Raw genomic sequence first — 22442 nt, 5'->3', positions numbered from 1 at the left:
CATTTTAGCTTGACTAGTCAGTCACTAACTAGCTCACTTGCAGTTAAGAATTCAATTGACTGGAAAATACAGGAACACTTACTTAACATCTTCCAACTGACTAGACCTATGACTCTGAAGGACATTAGGAAGTCAAAACAGATCATTTCATCCACTAACTACAAAGAGTACTTCCTTTTAAAAAAAACAGAACAATGATAGTCTATTTTAGAAAATTCACATAAAGTTTACAATGCTATTAAGACTAATAAACACTAGTTTCTATCTAAAGCTCAGCTAACAAATTCATGGTAGTCTTTCTTCCACAAATCAAAGCAAAGCACCTTTATGWATGCTACCATTACAAACACTATGGAATTGAAGGTATGCTAACTCAGTTGACTGTAATCATGTGAACATATTCTGCACATGCATGTGTTAAGCTATATAATAGCTCAAGCATTTAGAAATATTTCTTCCTAGCTAGAACAAACTGTAAGCTAGTCTCTTTCCAAGTAGATCCAACTAAGAGAAGCTTAGGAAAATAAAGGTGCATATGCAACACCTGGTAAGCTCTATCCAAACCATGGCATAAATACCACCCTTAAAAGCATACAGAAAAAATTATGCTAAAATAGATTGACTGAACTCTCCCTCTAATCCCTTCAACCAAAAACCCTGGACAGGGAACTTCTTGACTGTTCCTCTCCACAGACTAGCAATGGAAACATTGGAAAACTTGCAATGCACTCAGTGTCCTTAGATACTCAGCAGTTTTCTATCAAGTAATTTTGCAAAACAGTCAGAAGCAAAATGAACTCTGAATATACATATATTAGAGCAGAGTTAAGTAGACTATCCTGTATTGGCATACACATAAAAACAGGATATAAGTTGAGAGCATAGTACCTGTTATACAACCCACTGCAAAAACTATACTGTCATTTTCTACATCTCAGCATTTTAAGTGATCATAGTCAGCACACACAGTTGTTGATATGAACTAGAAAATTGTTTAGAACTTTTCCCCTGAACCTTACTACATGCAGATAGGAAATATTTGAAACACACCACACAAAAATCACATACCTTGTTCAGAGGGCTCAGCACACTTCAAAAGGTGGCATCTTCACAGATTCCAAATTGCACAGTTGATGGAAGCAGTGAAGAAACTATTTACTCCTATGATCTTGACGGGGTTTCTGGGCCACAAAGTCTTTCTTTGTGCGACAGAAGTAGTAGTATCTTCAGTCTCTTCTCTGCAGGCCTTCTACAGTCCAGTGAGATAGCTGCAACTCTCCTTAAGAGCATCTTGCAGTACATGGATGAAGGCAGTATCAAGTATACAATCCTGGTCCACTGTGAAAGAAGTCTCCCTTTCTCTCCTGGAATGGCTGGTGTGCTTCATTCTCATTATGGTGCACCTCCACTCATCCCGGCTTTTCTCCYAAAACTGTTTTGCCTGAGCAAACTGTATCCAATTTAGCAAGATACTTGCACATCCAGTCATACACCAGATTACTCCACACTACAGGTTCAGCTCTGGCAGTATCCGCATTTCAAAGAATCCACAGATGCCCAGAGGCAGTGAACAGCATGCTGCTGCTGTGATTTTGCAGATATATTCCAATAACTTCCAATAATGGACAAGCACAGAAGAACCAAATAATTGTTGGCAAAGACAATGTAGTAAATCCAGGTACACGAAGCAACTTACAGACTAGGAAGTTCCAGAAACCTTGTAATTGTACCAGCAGAACTGAAGTTTGCTTGTACTATGAACATTGTTACACAGCATTTGTCATCTACAGCAGGTATCACATGTGGTGACTGATTTGGCTGATGACAGATGGATCTTCTTTGTCAAACATACAGCCCAAATACTGAAGCAAGTTTGTGCAGTTTGTTAACAAACATATGTTGCTGTGGGATAGCCTTCAAGCTTGCAAAGGCACCCCAACACAGGTTCGCAGTGATAGCTCTAGTGTAGCCAAAGCCCAAGAGAACAGGAAGAAAGTATGACTGGAAATGCTTATAGAAAGCTGAGGCAGTGAATGCAGATAATCAGATCAAGCAGGACTATTCAGGGTCTCAAAAAAGGAGCTGGAATCAATGTAAGATGAGACAGGGAGCCAAAGGCATAAACTGAGACAGGATCACAGCAGGAGAAAGGGGACAAAAGTAGCTGGGATTACAAAAAGAGAAAGGCAAGGACCAATGAGATTGAGAAAGTTACAATCAAGGGATGTCATTTGAGTTAAAGGAAAGGAGATATTGACAAAGAAGTTTATTGAAGATAAGAAAGTAATAGGGTTAAGAGAAACACTAAATGAAGGAGGAAAAGAACCAAAGGAAAAAGCAGGCAACTTAGGGAAGCTGAAGTTTATGATTGTGGCCAAAGTATCAGCTAGACATCTATTAAGAGATAGGGAGAAGTTAAGTGTGACACTCAAAGTGCTACCTTCAAGCATTTGGCAACAAGAAGAGAACACTAGACGAGTAAACTTAGCCTAGATTTGAGAAGTTTAACACCATTGGATATATTTTCCAAAGGATTTATATGTTCAGTGTCCAGAAAGTATGGATAAAAGCTCTGGTGCCATAAACACAAAACAAGTAGGTGCTTTATGAACTGGCCTCTGGCAGCTCTGCTAGTTTAGCTGAACCTTGTCCCTCAGCAAACCCCTCATGCTGGAATCCTCACCGTCCTTTCTGAAAAGGCTCTGGCAAAGCATCAGCACCCCAACTCCCAGGATTTTTGGTTTTTTGACAGTTCTCCCACAGCATCAGTATGCTTTGGTTCTGATCCACAGCTTCCCCTATTAATCCAGTTCTGAATTAACAAACCAAGACTAGAAGTTGTACAACAGCTTCGAGACATGTGCAGAAAGAATCTGAAAGATCCAACACCTCACCCTTGATCTATGCCATTACTAGAAGAATGTTTCCCCGAAGTAAAAGGATGTCTCTTGTACCAACACAATGCAAGAGCCTTGTGATACGTGCAAGACAAGCCGCTGTTCCAGGATATTTACCTTTCTGCAAGCAGGACAAAGTCCATTCTCATCAGTGCGGATACGGTGCCAACAGAAACGACATATTTGGTAGCCACAGGTGCAAGGGAAGAAGTTGATGTCATCAATCTCCAGAGGCTCCATGCAAAGGGGGCATTCCACAGGGTCTTCCTTAGCATCAGGGCTGCGAGACATCTTTATATGTTCGCAGAGCAGCAAAAGTTTATAATAACTTAATGGAGCAAAAAGGTCAGCACTTGAAGGTCTGCAAGGAAAAAAAACCCGCTATTACTACTTTTGGCAGATATCCTTTCCTTTGCATCTTTTAATAGTTTTCAAATTTCCACTGCTTTCTTTTTCCCAACATAAATTATCTACCAACTTGAAAGTTAGTCACCAACAAGCCTGAGTGTTTCACTCTTACAAATCACACAAGCAGTATGCAAGATATTATGAATAATGCACCTCCCTACTACGACAACTACTTCGTGTAGTTGCAAGTACTTCTTTGATAGTTTACTAGCCTATTTGTGCTTCAAGATATACACTGTTAAACATTTGGATGCAGCTGTACATCATACATTGCTTCTAAATCTTGTCAGCTCCATTTAGTGAGTGCTTGAAGTCTTCTACAAATACCAAAATCAAATCCTTGATTCCAGGACTTCGTGTTTGACAGCAAATAATTCCTTTGCTCAAAGGTTTGGAACAACTTTTAGGTCATCCATTCAGACATTTCAGTAAGGGTACAGAATTATCAAACACAGAAGAACAAAGAAAGCTTCTTACAYAGAAGAATTCATTTCTTTGTTCCTCCTGTTTTTCAGGTCCAGAGACTGATCTGAGACCAATCATAAGACTACCTTTTAGATAGTGCTTGCCAAGATTTGTCTTGGCACAGGCGCACAATTTTCTACATGYATCAGACAACTTTCAATGAGTCATTTAGGCTTTTCATCACCATCAAATCTACAAAGCCCAATATATACACATGCTTGAAACAACCTATTAAACCTTCAACTTAGAATGCAGCCACAATAAGCAATTTCTGGATCGTAATTTTGAAAAGTAGTAAAATTCAGGTCACCATTTTCTAAATTCAATCATTCTAATACTATTCATATTGTTGGGTTAAAAAAAAGCTACCTTCACACTGAAAACAAAATGCATACAGTCCTCACTGAGAGGTTCAATTAGTGTTTTTTCTTTTCCCCTCCAAATAAATTAGTTCTGGATATTTGAATTTATAACTAATCTCAGAAAGCTGTCTTGACCTGCTGCAGGTGACATGAATGTATTGCTGAGGGAAAGAATAAAAGGAAAACAGGTTTCACATGGCTCTTCTGAAGCCAAAAAAGAACTAGACATCCATTGAAAAGAAATGACTAACGGGTGTGCCTGTTACACCTACATATATAGCCTCCTCCCACCCCAAACATTCAAAAAGATGCGACTAGAATAGATGTTCAGCTGGTCATACTGCCTGTGACGGACTGTACCACTTCTTTTCAAATAAAGCTCAAAAATATTAAAGATTCCAAACTCCTTTTACAGTTATGAATTTCTTAGAACAGTAGTCATGCTTCCTGTGCTATTTTCTTGAACTTTCTGCACTAAAAGTTTGCTTGGTCAGAAGCTTACTAAGAAATTAGCATGAAATTTCATGCTAAGCCAGAAGAGTAGAAAGTTTCTTAAAAGTCAAGCACCACTCTCCAGTTCCTGCAAAAATCACACGATGTTATGCACATAGAACTACAATTTAACCACACACACAATTTGGAAACTCCTCTACTTTCCCAGGGAGTTTTCTCTTTTATCTCTAACCAAAAACTGCTAGAACATAGGTCTTTCTCCAGCCCTTTAGGAGCAAGTCCACAGACAAAACTTCATGTCCAACTGTTTGAGGAAAAAGATGAACATTCACTCCTGCCCTCCAAATCAAGAAGGTTGAATGTTTTGAGACCAAACCACTACTCATGGATCAACACATACTACAGTCCGAGTCTGTGGTCTTCTGTATCTTTTGATCCAGACTGACACCAGCACAAGACTGACATGTTTACGATCATCTGCACTCTGAATCATGCTCGTTTGCGTATTTGGTAAAGCCAAAACAGTTCCAAGTGAAGTTAGGACCTTGCGCTCTATAGGAAAGATCAATTCAGCCTCAGCCTGCAGTGCCTGTCCCACACCTTCCTTCAGGGACAGGAATTTTTCTGCAGCTAGCCAGAAGAGACCCCTGAAGAGAAACAGCACATACACACACACACAMCTCCGAAGCACCACCCATATACATACAGGTAGTGTAGACGCAATGGTAACAAAGATAGAGCTTTGTATGGGAATGGTCACACCCTGGGTCAGGTTAACCATTGCTCATAAGCTGATACCAGCAACTTAGACTAACTGCAATTTAGACTAGGACTCCTACCTTAGCTTAGTAGGGAGGATAGCCTACAGGTATGAAGTACAACCCCGGTAAACAWATACCACTGCCATAAAGAACATTTCAAAGCTCCATTAAATGCTCTCATGAAAGTAAAGGTGAAGGAACAGATTCCAGACGCAGTAAGCATTACGCCCCTATGCAGCATGCACTAGTAACAACATTGCCCTCTTTCTGACCTCCAAAATCATTAACATCAAAAAGTTACCGAACTCATAATGTAACACTTACCAGTAATAAAAGTATAGATAAAAGTATATTAGTTATTCTGACAGAAAAAAAAAAAAAGTCAAAAAAAGTCAGGTTCTGGGATGTCACCAGTGTTCTACTGAAAGAACAAGAGTAGAACCTGAGGTGAAAGAAGGAAAAGAGGATTGGCTGTCTGGCAACTTTGCCTTGTGTTTAAGAAGACATTACCACTGGCAGAGCAGTGAGGTAGATTAAGAAAAGGCACTATTTAATTCYTCTTTATGCAGATAATACACACTTCTACAGCAATCATTATTTTAATAAACTTAATTTGCATACAGGAAATTCAAAATTTAAACTTCACACTTGTGTACAGCAAAACCATTCTYGTATGAAATTGATTTTAAACTGAAGCATGCAATGAACAGCATAGATTTTCTTCAGTTTGATTTGACTTCATCATAGACCTCCAAACAAGTCAGTAAGCAGAGAGCAAGTTCTGTTCAACTGTGTACTCATTCCACTGCACATTTGGCACTGCTGAGCCTACTGAAGCATCTGAATAAAGCAATACTAGTACTAGAGGAACTGTAGCTAGAAAAAATTGCAGTTTTTAAAAAACTTCACTTATCATAGCAAAACTACTGAATTATGAAGTTTTTATTTGGAATCTCTGCTAAGAAGTGTCATCTGCTCACAAGGAAAAAGTGACATATTAGCTAGCGCCTCTGGGATATACAGACAGGCTCTCTAACAAAATTGCAACATGATTAACATTTATGAGCTGTTTAAGTTAACACTAAGAGTTCAGCAGCTGCTAGCAATAATGCCAATAGCTTGCTTCAGTCAGCAAATGGCCTGTTATYTTCCAACAAGGAGTGAAGAGCAGCTGTGTGCCATGTTTTTTGAAACTAAGTGAAAGGCAATATTTATTTACTTGGGAAAAGACCATTCAAGCATCCCATTTAGAGGTTCTCCATTGAAGTGCATCTCCAATTCAGTGGTGCTTATMTACCAGGGATTGTGTGACACTTCTGCATCAGAACAACACTTATTTTTCCAAAATGAATAAATAGCAGGCAGAGCAAGGCAACATTGATGCATTGTTCATATAGCACTACCAAGAAATGTAGCATAACTGGCTCTAAGGCTATTTCAAACTGTTCTCAAAAACAATTCATTTTAAGATTGACATCACAGGAGAACTTACGTAGTGGTAGCAAGAAGTGAAAGCTAAGATTACATACATCCAATACAGAAAATTTGGTCTTTGGGGTCACCTTCAAAGAGATTAAATTAACAGCATCTCAGGAGAAAAGAAGGTCAGTCATGCATGCGCATGACACAAGYAGCAAGAATTTGGCCATACAATTTTCACAACATTGACAACTGCAATGAATCAGGGCTCCAGCAGTTCCTCATCCCGTTTACAGACTAAGCCAAAATTTTCCACACATACAAGSATGAAGCAGAGGTGGACAATGTCCAGCAATGTCTTTCACATGTGGTCAGCTTGTAATAGGTAAGGTAACACAAGCAGAATATAGAACTAATCAGTTGGTCTCTTGGAAGGGACAAGACATGAGGCTAAGGTAAAGTTCTCTTTTCCAAATAAGTACTCAAATTGAAAAAATAATAATAATAATTTTTCGTTAACTTCCAAAACTGTTTACTGAGTGGATCTGACAGCTGCATCTAGTCAGCTTCACCATCTAACTGTTTCTTTCAATTAAATCCTCAGAATTTTGAAGCTGGGGAAAAAGAAAGATGCTGTTATTTGAAGGTACTCTTCTGAACAGCTTTCCTTCTAATATAAGCTAGTGACTTGAGTTTATTTCAGATACATACACTGCTTTTTCCCCTGTTTACTTCAAGCGAGCAAACTTAGCTTGCAGCAGTTCACTGTCCRTATGTTTGGGAGAGGGGAAAACAGGAGAGAGAAAAAACAGCTAGCCTCCTACCCATTCTTTTTCCTTAAGACATGCTTTTCACCCCCTTCTCATATTAAATACTTGAAACGTTTCCACTCACTGGCAGTTCATTTTAGTAAATAAAGTTTAAGTTTAAAGTACGCCATCAGGCGGCAACTAGCCCCACAGGACATGGACATATTCTTCGCCTTAGTCAGACAATGAAATTAATTCAGCCTACTATTTGCTTTAAGGCACTGAAAGTATCAGAGCCAAAAGCTGTCAAAATGAAGTCAAGAAAAACTGAATAAGATGACATGTATCCCAGAAAAAATTTGAAGATTTGGGGCCTCTCGAAGGAAGAAAAAAAGGGAGAAAAGGAGGTATGTGTTAGCTAATGTTTCACTTAAAGTTCAAACATACCTGACACTTGAAGTGAAACAGGTCGGAGTCTATGCACTCAACCTTAAGCAAAGGTTTGTTAAACTTATGCAAACAGAAACCCATACATTTTTTCACGGCCTTGTATCTTTTGAAAGTCATTAGCCCCCAAGAAGTCTCGAAAACGAGCAGTTGGATTCTGCCTGTGTAACATCACAAAAAAGCCAGTTCACTGGCAACTCTCATGCTCGCTGTGCTGAAGTATCAGTTCTCTTTCCAAACAAAATGTCTATTCTATTTAAAAGCCAGAGGTAGAAAGGGTAGAATGTAAAGAGAGTTATAATGAAATATTCCTCTTTCTTGATTAAGCAGAGCAACAGCAGTTTCCTCAGCATAGCATCCTCCTCCATGCAGGGCAAGGGAATGCTGACTGGTCTTTCTCCAGGGGCATTTGGATTATGTTCTTTCCCTGGTAACTCCACTGATAGGAAAACAGTCTTTATTTCTTTTTGTCTCCAAAGGCTATCGCTTCATCATATTACAGTAACCAACTGAATGTTTACATCCAAATCTCTTTCATAAATGAGCTGCATAGAAAGGTACRTTTTTTAATTGTTCAAACATGCAGAACTGTGGAAGATTCAGCAAGTGATTCAGGGCTCCCAGAAAGCTTGTATTAAAGAGATCAAATATGCACGTTCCAAATCACAGATTAATACTCCAGTCATTAACACATCTAGTCTCAAGTCTTAATTAGGTCATCTAGACAATACAGAAGAAATTCAGGAAACTTTTGTAGGCCCCCTCTTTGACATACTATACTATACTTGTCTGTAGGTTTTTTGGAATGCTAGAAAGTGAGAATGATCCCTTTCTGCCACAACCTCTTCCCTCACATCAATGATATTTTACAGTCACCTGGTTAATACTTAATCAGGAGACTATGGGAAGAAGTGCTGAAAATAGGCTGTGCTTTTTTTTTTTTTTTTTTAAAAAAAAGTCTTACAGCACTGTTGCTGACTCAGAATAAGGACACTTCAGTGGCAAGACAGTAGCTCCCCAATGCCTCCCAGTTAATTTTCATTTTAGAGAGAGGAAAGGCTTATTTCCTACTTCTTTTCCAACAATGCTGAACATTTAAAGTAAGCTGTAATATCATGCCCAGTAATTGCACAATCTGTTTTTTCTCATGTCTCCTCTCTGGAATAATAAGGTTTATTATTCATTCTGTGGTCTGCAGCAACACTTTGATCACAGTACGATCAGCGAGTAAGAAAGGAAAGAGGTGGACAGAGTCCCATATGTTTAGAAAGTATTACCAGGGATCAGGGAGCCATCTCAGTATTTCTAAACTCAATGTTATACTGACTAGGGTCATGCCCAATTTACCTCAGAGGTCAAAATCAAGTCTTTGGAGATTCCTCTGCTTTACATCTCTCTAAAAAAAACCTTGAATGCTTCTCTCTTGTATTTTCAGCCTGTAGTCATTCCTTCCCATCTTCAAATCACCACTTTGAATTCTGCCAGGTTAAGTGCTTGTACTGTCACTTGAACCCACGTCTCCCCCCGCCCCACRAAAAGAAGTTTTTACTAGGTCATATTTCACCTAAATCAATTGCCTCCCTGCCCAACCTATTCATCACACGGCCACAGCAAAAGCTTGTGCCACCCCAGTGAAGAGGCAGAACAAGCAACCAGACGTGGCAACTGCTCAAGCAGCGCRTTCTGCAACACTGCAAAAAGCAGCCAAAGAATTCACTAGATAGCTTTCAATGCAACGGTCTCAAGGTACCCTAATAACAAAAAGAGTCAGGTGCCACCTGCTAAATGAAAACTGATCATTCTTTACAAATCCAGTGCAAACATAAAATAGTTTAAGACAAATATGTGGCAAAAAAGCTACACACCATGAACAGTCTGAAAGCTTTCAGGCGTAAAAGGCTACATACTACCTGTAAGGTATAAGCACCAATTAAGAGATTACTTAAATCACTTCCTCAAAAATTATGAGCAGTATCAAGATGTCAAATTTTATTTAGAAAGAAAACAAACCAAGTAAGATCCTGATAAATTTATGTACCAGCAAATAAAAATTTGGACACAGTTATCCAACAAAAACTCCAGTATCTAGGTTGCTTCATTCAAAGGTAGAACAACATTGCTGTATAATTGTCTAAATTTATTTCCCACCTTCAGTCATACTAGATCTCAAATACTAACAATCCTTATTTTTTCTTTATGTCCTCATCAGATTTCTTTTTATACCTATAGCTCTATATTTTAACACAAGTCAAAAGCACCTGGATAGTGAGCCAGAAGTGGACTACACAACTATATACTCAAGTTTAAAAGCCTATGTCACAGATAGCAACACATAACTTTGAAACGCAGATTCAACAATGATTGTTTCCAAGTACACAAGACAAGCAGGAGATGCTGAAGCAGTAAGTTAAACAAAAAAAGCCATACTCAGATATCTAATTTGCTGTATAAAAACTATTACAAGTAATTGTCAAAGGATGTTAAGGATATCAAAAAYATTCACATGTAAAGAGATATCATGCAGAATACATCCACCAGTTGTTAACCATAAGATGAAGYTCTATCTGAACTATCCTGAATTCCCTAAATTTCTCATTACTGGGAAAAAGGATGTTACTCAATTTCTTGGACTTTTTCTTCTAAACATCAGCTGCTAGTCACTGTCAAAAAGAGGATCTAGACAAACCAACCTAATGATCCTGCAGCAACCATAACTAGTTATAAAACAGCACATTTTAGGATCAGATAGTCTTTATTYTGTTCATGTGGCATCCCACTACAGGGCAGCCTCATTTTGCAAACAAGGTACCTACACATCACATTGCAAACAGGGTACTTACACACCACACTAGTGTGTGTGTTTGTATATATTTATTTTCTTAGTAAGCACTCAGTAGCAGACAGCATTAGGGAATGACTGAATTATTTGCAAAGTGAGGCTGCCCTGTACTGGGGTGCTGCATATATTTATATTTATCCTCCTTTTAAGCCAATAAAGCATCAATAGGGGTGGAAAACTCTTCTTTCCAAGCATAAGAAGACAAGTCCTAACATTAATTTTCTCCATGTATGACGTCTAGGCATATTGATTTTTATTACAAAAGAATCAAATACTAGTACTGAAATAATATCAGAACAGTACTGCAAAAAGCAGTGTATTGTGAAAGACAGATGGCTTAGAGATTAACAGCTTCATTAAGGCATGTACTTGTACCAATCTGTTTGCAATATGATAGTATTTAATTGTAAAGGCAGCCAGCCACTAATGTAATAGAAGACATTCAGCATCTGCCTAAAGGACCCCAGCAGGCTGAGGTTTTTATGGCTAATACTGGCTAATACTGTTTAGCCACTCAAACACCCTCCAGCAAAGCACAGAAGCTGGGGCAGAAACCAAATTCAGTGAAGTACCATTACTGCTATGTGTTTAACATTTCAAACAACCATTTTTAACACTTTYACCTCTGAAGATTAAAAAATCATAAACATAAATGCCTCATTGCTGCTGTCCTGAGTAAATTTGGAGATGCTGACTGTGACAGCTTTAAGCTACAACTCAACCATGTGTGACAACCTGTAAAATCAGGAATTTGTGGAACTGAAGCAACTTAGTYTTCTATGGATTTCTTATCCTTCCATTGCCTTTTATGCAGCATGCACTGACTTAAATTACCAATTTTAAGACAAAGTGCAAGTTAAGCCTCCTCTCCCCTCAATTTAAATTGATTTTAACTTTTTATCTGAAAGGCAAATTATTCTATTGGTAACTATCAGAATACGTTCTTCTTTAACGGTTTTCTTTTTTAGAAAAATAGCTTGGGAGAGGGGTTCTGGATTTTGTTTGTTTGCTTGTTTTAAACTAACCCAATGGAAGAACTGCATCTATGTACTTAAGCTGCTGCTCTTCCAGTATATAACCTATTTCTTTGGACTAAGAAAAAACCTTAAAAAGTCATTCATGCATGTCATAACACTTTAAAAAACAAAGTTTTGATGGAATTTTTAAACCAGTGAAATACAAAAGCAATATTAAGCACTCAGATGTGCTCATAACATAAAACAATACTTAGGCAAAATTTAAGTTATCCAAAGGTAGCACACTTATCAGTAGCTTATATCACCAAATCCTTCAGGATTTCAGAACCAGTATAGCAGATCATTTTCTGAGAAAACCCCCAAATTTTTCTACCTTAAGAGAATTAGTTTCTCTAGTTAAAGGGGGCAAATCAGTGAACTAGTAAATTAAACTGACATAGCTTCCCTCTGCCGGTAAGAAAAGTTGGTACAGCAGTTAAACAGATTTCAGCTACCTAGCTACTGAACTCTACTACTACAATGATTTGTGTGTTGATTACATTCAATGTTGCCTAACAGAGGAAGGGTTAATTCAAATGACTAAGAAATTGTAGTTAGATTATCAATGTTATAYCACTTTTCAAAATGATTTTGATGGGAGGTCTTAAGTAAACTTATTTTAAGAGACATGACCTGAAATAGAGACTCACTTTAAAAGAGACTGTTTTCTTTTATAAATCAAGCTCAAGTTACTATGTTAGTTCTACCCTTCCTCTTTGTCCAGGATTTCAGTGTGTTCTTCCACCTCTCCCTAGAAGCAGCTCAACTGAGCTCTTTGCTCATCTCCTAGGCAGCCCTCTCACTTTCTGCTGGTCTCTGATGCCATTCAGCCTATACACATTTTCCTAGGATGTCTTCATCCAAAAGGCAAGAAAGAYAGAATTTGCTCCAGGCTCTGGCTATTAGTTTTTATCAAACTGTTTTTCTCTTCTGAAAAAGAGAGGTAAGAACGTGCCATTTTCTAATGAAAACATCTTGTGCTAGCTTGTATTAGACTGTATGCTTAACAATAACAGCCAAGTATTCCCAGATCCAATTATGAAGAAAGCCGAGTTCTGACGAGCTCCAAGTCTCTTTAAAGAGAGACTGCCCAGAAATTCACATGTGCACACAAGAATCAGCCCACCTAACAACGCAAGACTGTATTTGAATATAATCCACATTTTGCAACACTGCCCACAGCCATCATCTGGATAATTTAACAGAAGAACTTTTTTTTTTGACCTTAACTCCAGCTGCACTAAGTTCACATAAGCTTAATGTTACAACTAGTATTAACTTGAAAGGATGCCTGAAAACATTACCACTGAAGTACACTGAAGCACAGAACACCAACAGAGGATTCTTTAAAGAAATATATCGGATTTTAACAAAATTTGCATTAAAGGGCAGTGCAGCTTTTACTCTCATTTGCATTTTCATGGTGCAGCACAAACAAGACCACTGCAGCATCTTTAGAAATCCTAGCCTGTCTGTCAAATTGCACTCAATTAAAAGAGTTGTACTATGCAGTGAAAAATCCTGCATCCTATTCATTTGTTCTCATATTCATTCCCAAGTTTTTATGTTATCCAGTGAAGGAAAAAAGAATCTTCAGCTAGACTCTCTGCAAAGAGAGCCCCAGGGATTATTTTTAGTATTTATTAGCTAAATGCCTTCTTCATTAGCATACACATTATCTGTTATTTGCCCCAAAAGCAAAAAGCCATCTTAACTACAGCATAAAAAAATCTTCCTCTTTGAATTTCTATGAAAATTCAGGTACCCAAGGATCTCAAGTTCTTACAAATTCAGTGGTATGTTTTGTTCTTAAAGCAACAGAATCCACTACTTACCATACGTACTTCAGAAGCTACCCTGAAAATAATACCTGATGCCAGAAGCTAAAGCTGAGTGGAAGGTGAGGGTGTATAAGAGGAAGCATAAAAGCTGTTGAGATGCACATTCTTATTTGTAGCAGTATGCGTTACAAAAACATTTGTTTAGTACATAGAACTCCCGAAAYGACTTGTAGAAAATTGTGTATAAAGTGAAAGACAGGATGATTATCCAGTAGTTCCATGTCTCTACCTGCTAAGTATCTCAGAAACTATCTAAATTCCTTAACTCTTCCACATGAATCAGAATTGTCACAGCAATACTAAATGATAACAAAACAGAAAGGCAAATCAGCCATATATCAGTACTTTAAAAAGACACTGCAAATAGTAAATTTTCTATTTATGCTAAAGCTGTGGGAAAGGTTGGGTTTTCTACCCCCTGCCTCCAACTGAGAATCCCCTTGAACATAATTCTTACTTCCACAATCTGCTTCAGGCCATCTGACTTAAGTAGAAAGAACATGAAGTGTAGGAAAGGAAGTGAAATATAAATCAAAGTATTAAGTCATTCTTTTTCAGTATTAGCAAGACACAAATAAAACTAAGAATTATTCACCTAAAGCTTAACAATATAGCTTAAAGCTTCAAAAAACAAGGTCTGGAAAACCCAGTCAATGTTTAGTGAAAACCTCAGTTTCATTCTATAGCATCCTTGAAATTAGAAAAGCTTAAGGTTGATATGAACACTGGCCTAATTATTGTTTTCTTAACAATGATATTAGGCCTCCCGCATTTTTCCATATTCCCTGCAACAACAAGCACATGGACTTAGTTGGGTTRGACTAGAGGGCAAAGCATCAAAACAAGTCCAAGACTGAGAAATCTGCACAGAAGMAGCCTTATGCAGCTCCTCTATACATTCTGGATGAGCAGCGATTCCAGCTTGAGTGCATCTGCTAATCTCAAGTAATAAATGCAAAGCACTGAGCTCAGAAGAAGAAAAACCCATTGTTGAGGTTCAGACACTCCTCAGTGCCCACAACTCCGTCTTGAAACTCGCTGGCGGCTGATGCCAGAGAGTAGAGGACTGGCATGAAGTATCCTGCACAACCTATTGAATAAATCAACAGCGACATACAGCACTACAGTGAACATCCTTAAACTCTCAGCTAGTATCTTCCCTTAATATATTACAGTGATTGTATCTTTATCTTTCAAATTCTTTAAATATATTGCCTCAAAAATCAGAAGGCATTTTGAAATCAAGCAGGCAAGGAACAATAACAGCAGCTTGAACGCCTTCACACTTTATGGGATTACTACTTGCTTCCAGGCAAGCAGACTTGTCAGAACCAGGGATCTTTCCTTGCAGTGTTTGCAAAACCGATCCCCTGCCCCACATATAGGTACATACGTGCACACATATCTATATTTTTATTGTATATACATATCTATATATATGCACATATACATTTTTATGTACGCATGTATGAAATAAACCTCTGCTTCTTTGYAACTTCCCTGGTCAGAACCTGTGAAGCACTCATGTGAATGCTTACCTTYTGTCCTGGTATTATCTACTCAAGTATTGGTATTACTTGAGTCCTGGTATTACTTCAAGTCTAATTCTAATTTAGGAGAAAATTAAAATAGAATAATTTTTGATCATYATTTTGCCCTGGAATTATATGGACACTCTACGGAGATCTCAATCATCATCTGATTTTCCAGGTTGTAACTTTATTCCTGATAATTCAGTGTCCTCCTGGATGCCATGAAGCAGTGAAGCCTCCACAGGACCCTAAGAATTGTGATAATCAGAACAGTCTGAATGGTACAGATTAAATATCTGCAGGAAATGTGTCTCACTCCTGAAAGTTTCTACAGACTTCAAAAGAAAAAAGTAGTAAGGGAAAAACCATCTGAATATGTATGTAAGAAAATCTGTATTCTTTAAAAGCAGCCAGAGCGGGAAAAAGAGAGAGAAATCCAGAGATACTCTCCCACAAAACTGAAATTGTTCCCATAGACAGCTAGAAGGAACAACAATTTTCCCTCTCAAAAAAGTTTCCATATCTAGATTGGTGCTATGAACAGAGCCCTGAACAGCAAATGACTACTAACTAAACCACTTCAGCTGAAGGGGACAGTAAGAGAATAAAGTGATAATACAATCAAAAATGACCACTAATCAGCCTACGTGCCACTATTGAAAAGGTAAAAACTGCCCAGAGACACTAAAGGATAGATCTTAAAACAAGAAAATAACTTACTGTTCCTGAATCTGAAGATGTCATGTAGCACAGTAGTGCAGCTACAGCCGTTCCTCTTTATGAGGAACGGCTCAAGGAAAATTGTCAGAGCAGTAATGCCATCTGACAAAGTTTCTGGTTTAGTCTGTCAGCTTTTTTGCACCATTTAAAGTATTTCCAACTCTGAACTGAGTACTCCACTTTAATGACACCGGTTAGATTTGGTCAAATCAAAAATGAATAGCTCCACTTTTTTTTTTTTAATCAGGCAAATTCAGTGATTTCTCTCCAGGTACATCACTTCTTGAATACGCTGTGCTCTACAGCTTGCTTGCACTGAAGAGGAGACATACAGTGCAATGAGCTACAATCAAGACAACCTGGGAAAAAAAAAAAAAAAAAAAAACTTACAAATACAGACCTGAAGTGAAATGAGCCTGTTACATTTTGTTCCAGCCATTTCTTAAGGGTGGAGAGGACAGTAATCGAAGGATGACCTCAAAGTGTTCCTGACTCAGCACAGGAAAAACAAAGCGAGAATCCTTCTGCTTAGGGTCATCAAGCCTACTAAATTGAACTTTGAATTTTCAAGGAAAGCTTGCACCTTCAGAAAGACCGTAACATCCAAAAACCTGTAGCTGGATGCTGATGCAYGAAGTGTGGTTCCCAGTCATTATGTATTACAAAAAAATCTTGAATATACTAAGCAGTACTCCAGTACTGAGATCTCTTGCATTTCTTAGAATGATTGTATATATCCCTACATGTCCTAATGCATTAGTACACAGAGCCTGAAAACCATCAAAATCTTGTTTTACAATACCTRCTGATTCAGTATTCAGTTGATAACCTACTTGCTTATTTTAATACAAGGTTTACTTGGTGGGGTGAAAGAAAAAAAAAAGGAAGAATAAATCTCTTTATAAACTCTAAGCAGAAAAACTGATTTCTAATTTGTATTTTTAATGCTATTTAGCTTAAGAATTTGACTAGTTTTTTTCCCCCTCTACAGGATTATTTTTGAAGCTGTTTGCAAGTTTACTTTCATAAAGTCTACGATCACTAGTACATAACAAAAGCATGTGTTGTGGCTAGGGGAGGAGTATAATTSTCACCAGTGTGCCTAAACCTTAGAATTTCTTTGCTAGTAAGTTTACATAGATGTTCTTTAATATGCATTTGCWGCAGCAGCTTTGTAAGAGCAAAAGTTGATAGTAAAAAGACTTTAAAAAGGAACTTCACAGACTTTTCCTGTAATGAAAAAAGGTGTCAGCTATAAGAGCATTGAAGATACTGCAGAGAAAATGAACAGTTTAAATTTCTCTGTATCTTTTCCTACTGGGTTTATTGCACATGATTCAACTTTCAGCCAGATATTAAGCATTCAAAGAAGTATCTATTCCTAAACAGAAATGCTTTACTTTCTCCAGGTGCAAAACAAACTATATAAAGCCTGCAGCTTTTCAAGGTTTAGTCTGCGAACGAGTCCCATAGCCACACTGGTTAAACTAGAGTCAGGCCCACAGCACAAAACAGGAAAAAAAAATCCCCAGCTGTTTCTGGAGAGACAAGTCATTCACCATGAGCAATTTCTGAAGGGGCTCAGAGCGTGTGAACTGGAACTTTAAGAAGGAAACAGAATTGTCCCAAGAGGTGTTCAACAGGGTTCCATGAAGCTCTAAAAGAACTAAGCTGCCACTGAAGCAGTGTCCTCTCACAGATTAAGAATTGATTTTTAGAAGCTGGGGGGGGGGGGGGGAGGAGGAACAGCATCTATGGGACTTCCAGATGATTCCCTGGTATCAGAGGCAGTCATTACACATTAGCAATCTGAGAAAGAAAGTCAGGAGGAAGTAGCCAAAGATGATCATACCAAAGAACTTTGCGTCTCTAAAGACAAAAGAGAAGCACAGAAGGCTGAAGGATCTCATGCAATACTGATTTAAAAAAGTGATAAAATAGTAGGAAATACAACATTGCTAAATGCAACGTGRTGCAACCAAAAAACAACTAATCCTAAATTAACATACGCAATGATGGGCCAAACTATGCATTAACATCGAGGAACAAGGTTTCTCAGCTGTCATAACTATCTATTGTAATGTCAGCTCAGGGATCAGTTGCAGTCAAAAGCCAAATTAAACACAAGGAATTATTAGGAAAGAAGCAGCAACCAATGTCACTATACAAATTYACACTGCAACTGCACCCTGTTGTGAAAACAGCTCTGCAACTCTCCTCTTCCTCTCATCACATGTAGAAAGGACTAGAAGGATAACAAGAAATACCAAAGTATCACAAGAAACAAGACAATGACTCACCAAAAAGAGGGGACTAAGTGCATGTAGGATAGGTCCTTATCATCATAAGCGAAATGGAAAAGCTGAATTAAGAATATTATATATAGATAGATATACATACAYACACAATAAACAAGCATTTTAAACAGACATGAAAAGATTTATATCCCATATAGTGCTTGCTTAAACTGTGAAACTTCTTGCTGTCAGAGGTTGCATGTGACAAAATTTAAGGGGGGAGGTTAAAAAAAGTAATTAGAAAAAAACAACTGGGGTGGAAGAAGCAGCATGACACGATGAGCCTATTAGACACTTTTAAGAACAAAATATATTGCCAAGGAAGTTGCCAGYGTAGAGACTTCCTGAGCTGGGGAAGCACATAGGCATCAGGAATGTTATCAGAAATCCTAGTAGTATCATTTATTTCCTGTCTCTAGAGCTGACTTTCATTTTTATAAAATCATTTTACAATGACTATGACTTGACAGATACAGCTATCAGAAGTGCAAGCAGTTACTTATATACCATCTGCTAAACACAAGAAACAAAGAAATGTACCATATAAAAAACATAGTATAAAGACTTCAAAGTTTGACTTCTGTGAGGAAAAGTTACCCTCTCCATCAGCTTCAGGAGATGTCCTGAAGTTGGTTACCAGCAGTTAACCAAGCAGACACATCCATCATAAATTTCTACATCTCTTTACAGAAGTGCATCAGGAAATCATGTTGAACTGCTGAGATATATTACTTGATTTTGACCAGGAAAAAATATCTATGAGAYACTAGTAAGAATTTAATGTTACAGAACTCTGCATCTGTCAGGTAACCACAAGAACACTGCATCTGCAGAACCGTATCTGTTTCTACTTTCACACTGCAGGTACTACCTGAAGTTCCTTGAATTCACTACTGTTTATTGATGCTTTCAGTCACAAGCCTTTAAGAGTCAGCACAAGCAAGTCTACGGCAAAGAGCATTTCTGATGAGGTCTTACAGTGGAAAATCGTTAGCTATAACATTCACGTACTCTCCATAAGTGGGTTTTTCTGGACTCCCAGTAGTTTACAAAAAGTTGAAAGAGATTATTTAGTTTAATGATTGGCTTCATCCACTCTTAGAGGAGTTCAGAGCTGTATCTGTGGTATTACCTGAGCAACACTACATTTAAGAGTTGTAATACAGCTCCAAGCCCTCAGTATTCATGGAAGAGACTAACTTACCTACTGCTACTATTACTTTAGAACTAGCTGTTTGCCACTATAGTATTTTTGTTCTGTATGTTTATCATAGACAAGACCTAGCTTCTTGATGTAGCTGTATCTCCAAGGATCTCATCCAAGTACATCAGACATCTTAACCTACTATAGCTSAAAGGCATAATACCTAGTGGCAGCTACAACTGAAATCTTACCCATTTGGAAGAAAAAAAAAAAAGTTACATTTCAAGACCTCATATCGTCTTGTTAGGAAGACTGTCTTGACTTTATTCATAGAGGGGCTGTCCCTTCTCATTAGCAAACAGATCTCTCAAAAAGCACAGTAAAGTTTTATCTGACAGCAACTAAAGGTCAGTCGCAGAACCAAAGAATTGCAACCTAGAGATCTGTGTTATGCTGCTGAGACTTACAGGTATTAGTTTTCCCTTGCACACGACCCATAGAGYGGGGAGGTTATGCAAGCCCAGTTTGAACAGGCTCCAGAAGGATCCCTGTTTACCACCTGGTAGAAAATCTTATCACRCCAAGATTTCTACTAGGCACAGATTTGAAGCAGATCCATCCTCAAACATTTTCTGCAAGAGCCAGAGATTGCATCCCCTCAGATTGACAAAATGAAGAACTCCAGTCTAGGCATTTTTTTAACCTTGGCTGAGGCTTCTAGGAAGAAAACTAGTTGATTACATATTTTCTCAGATCTGCAAGTTCAAGACCATCTTTGGCAATAGTTCAGGGCTGGCCTCGAGGGCAATGCTATACTTATGATAAAATAAATTGAAAGCAAGTAGTAAGTGCCCATATCCCAGTGATTCCTCTGTTAACTGGTCTGAATACATTTGTCCTTCTGTATTTTGCCCTTGTGGATAAAAGGCCAAGGAAACAGGCTGCCATGGCTTAAAATAGACTATCTAAATCTTTAGTATCGCAGGCAAGGGGAAGACTTCCCAGTGGGCAGAAAAGCCATGGGAAAGGCTTTACACAAGTTCTGTCATTATGGGAAGGATGAGAGAACCACAAGCACAGGCAGTACCCTCAAACTGGCATTAGTAGGCTTTAACAGATCACCACCTGCACCCAGAGCAGCTTCAGAGAAAGCCTGTATCTCAGTGAGGGCAAATATCCCAGAAAAAGCAGTATCAAAATGAATCTCACAATCTTTGTCAATTCCCCTAACTTCCCCGCCCCGCCCCCCCGTGGTAAAACAACCACCACTGCTACCAGGAATTAGAGCTAATTAGTCTTTTGAAAGAAAGACACCCAGCCAACATCCAAATATCTGATCAAACACCACCAAGGCCCAGACTCATGACTAAGAAATAGCTCAATGTGTTCCAAAATCTCCGTCTACAAAAAGCTTCTGTGCAGAACTATCACAAAATTTCCCCAAAAAAGGAAGTTAGATGTAAATCAAAGTTCCTGTATATTAAAAAGTTGTCTGTTAGCTCCAACAGCTAAGCAGGTCCTTGCATCAAGGTAAGGTCATTTCCTTGTCTCCTCCACAGATGCAATCCCTCACCACTGCGGCCGGCAGTGTGAAACTGTGATGCTAGACCTTGCAAGTCAAGTATGTTGCTTGCACAGTTGGTTTTACAGAAGAATCAATCACTTCTAAATAAAGCCCAGTGTGCTCAATCATTGCTTTAGAGATAAAGGAAACGTCATACATCTTGTCTTTGGACCCTCTCTTACAGGGGGTCTTCCTCTGAACGGGGGAATTCAGAGGGCTGCTGCTAATAACAAAGCTGAGATCTATCACTGTGATAATGCACTCCATCTCACAAGAAGATATCATGGGTTCTCCCTGAGGAAAGGTTATACAGGTTTTCAAGATCAAAAGAGGAAAAGCTTTCTTTGTCTCTATGGTCATTGAATAAGCAGTTTTCTATTGTTAGCAACTAATATTTGAACCCAGAAGAAGAAATCTCACAAACGGCAGGTGCCATGATTGTTAAAGCCTTCAGGATATTTTAGCAAGTATCCTGACAAATCTGCAATTCATCCCTTAACCGTGTTAAATCTGTTTCCATCAGTCTCTAGGAGGCTGAGTGTTTACAGAGCTCAGCAAAATCTGGGTTCACTTGTAAAATATTTCTTACCTTTCTATGGATTAAGCTGATTGAGTTTATCATGTGGTCTTCCCTAGAAGTTGAGATCCTTGCCTTCGCAGAAGGTAGTTTACTGCATTAAAGTTTCTCATCATCTGAGATTGGTGTGAGCAAAGACTATGGAAGCATCAAAAGACTGGGGGAGGGGAGAGGCAAGGGGGCACAACTAGGATACCATCCTGACTTCTCTGAAAAGTTATAGCTCTTTCTGAAAAACCTCATCTGGATTATCACTGCCCTTATTATGCCCCATAGGAAGAAGTATAAGATGACACACTGCTGTCTTCTGCTGGGAAGAGATATTTTTGTTACAATACTAAATATGTGAATGTTGTCTCTACTTAGATCAGGAAAGGAATTTCTCATATTGTACCCTCATATTGGCTCGAAGCTTCCCCCCTTCCAGAACAACTAGATGGCTTTTTGCATCAGAAACTGTTCCAGTATCAGACTCTGCATGGCAAGCATAGTGACAATCATCAAAAGACTCAGCGCAATACAGTGCCAAAAGCATTACAGTCCCTTCTAGACAAGATCAGGACCAGAGATTCAARAGAGGTTTCAAAGTAGCAGGTCTTAGAAGATTAAATGTAGGAAGAATATCTCACTTGATCAGTATGGCAATYCAACCCTAGCCTTTGAACAGAATGTCCCTTTTTCTTTAAGGGCACTGGCCACGGAAGAAGGACATCTCTATACACCAGGAGAGGCTCACTTAATATTCTTTCTAGAAAAGCTGAACTATATCAAAGTGTTTCTAAGCAGGTCTTAAATGGACCTCAAGAAATAAAAAAAAAAAGCCTCAAGGATTTAAAAAAAGCACAAGAAAACAAGAAAGAATCAGGTGCTTCACTCTGAAAGTCATTAGCACTAAACAGCAATTTAAGCRAGCAGTATATTCTAAACAAGCCTCTCATTGAAAGCATCCCC

At 38.4% G+C, this 22442-nt stretch overlaps 1 protein-coding gene across 6 annotated transcripts in view; it reads right to left on the bottom strand.

Moving 5' to 3' along the window:
• The window catches only part of CNOT4 (CCR4-NOT transcription complex subunit 4), an 81803-nt gene that overhangs the window by 42493 nt on the left and 16868 nt on the right, over window positions 1-22442 (bottom strand). For 5 of the 6 annotated variants that reach the window (XM_085321265.1, XM_085321264.1, XM_085321269.1 and 2 more), the window contains exon 2: window positions 3015-3258. In XM_085321265.1, coding sequence (XP_085177391.1) covers window positions 3015-3188 — 174 coding nt within the window. In that variant the 5' untranslated portion in view covers window positions 3189-3258. Of the gene's footprint in view, window positions 1-1068; window positions 1548-3014; window positions 3259-22442 lie in introns of those variants that run through there. The other variant, XM_085321268.1, reaches the window with a different exon arrangement.

This window comes from Rhea americana, unplaced genomic scaffold (assembly GCF_003343005.1).
Source record: "Rhea americana isolate MKP2758 unplaced genomic scaffold, rheAme1 scaffold_69, whole genome shotgun sequence".
Taxonomy (NCBI): domain Eukaryota; kingdom Metazoa; phylum Chordata; class Aves; order Rheiformes; family Rheidae; genus Rhea; species Rhea americana.
Note: the sequence above shows the minus strand (reverse complement) of the source record. Positions and strands in the feature narration are given on the sequence as shown.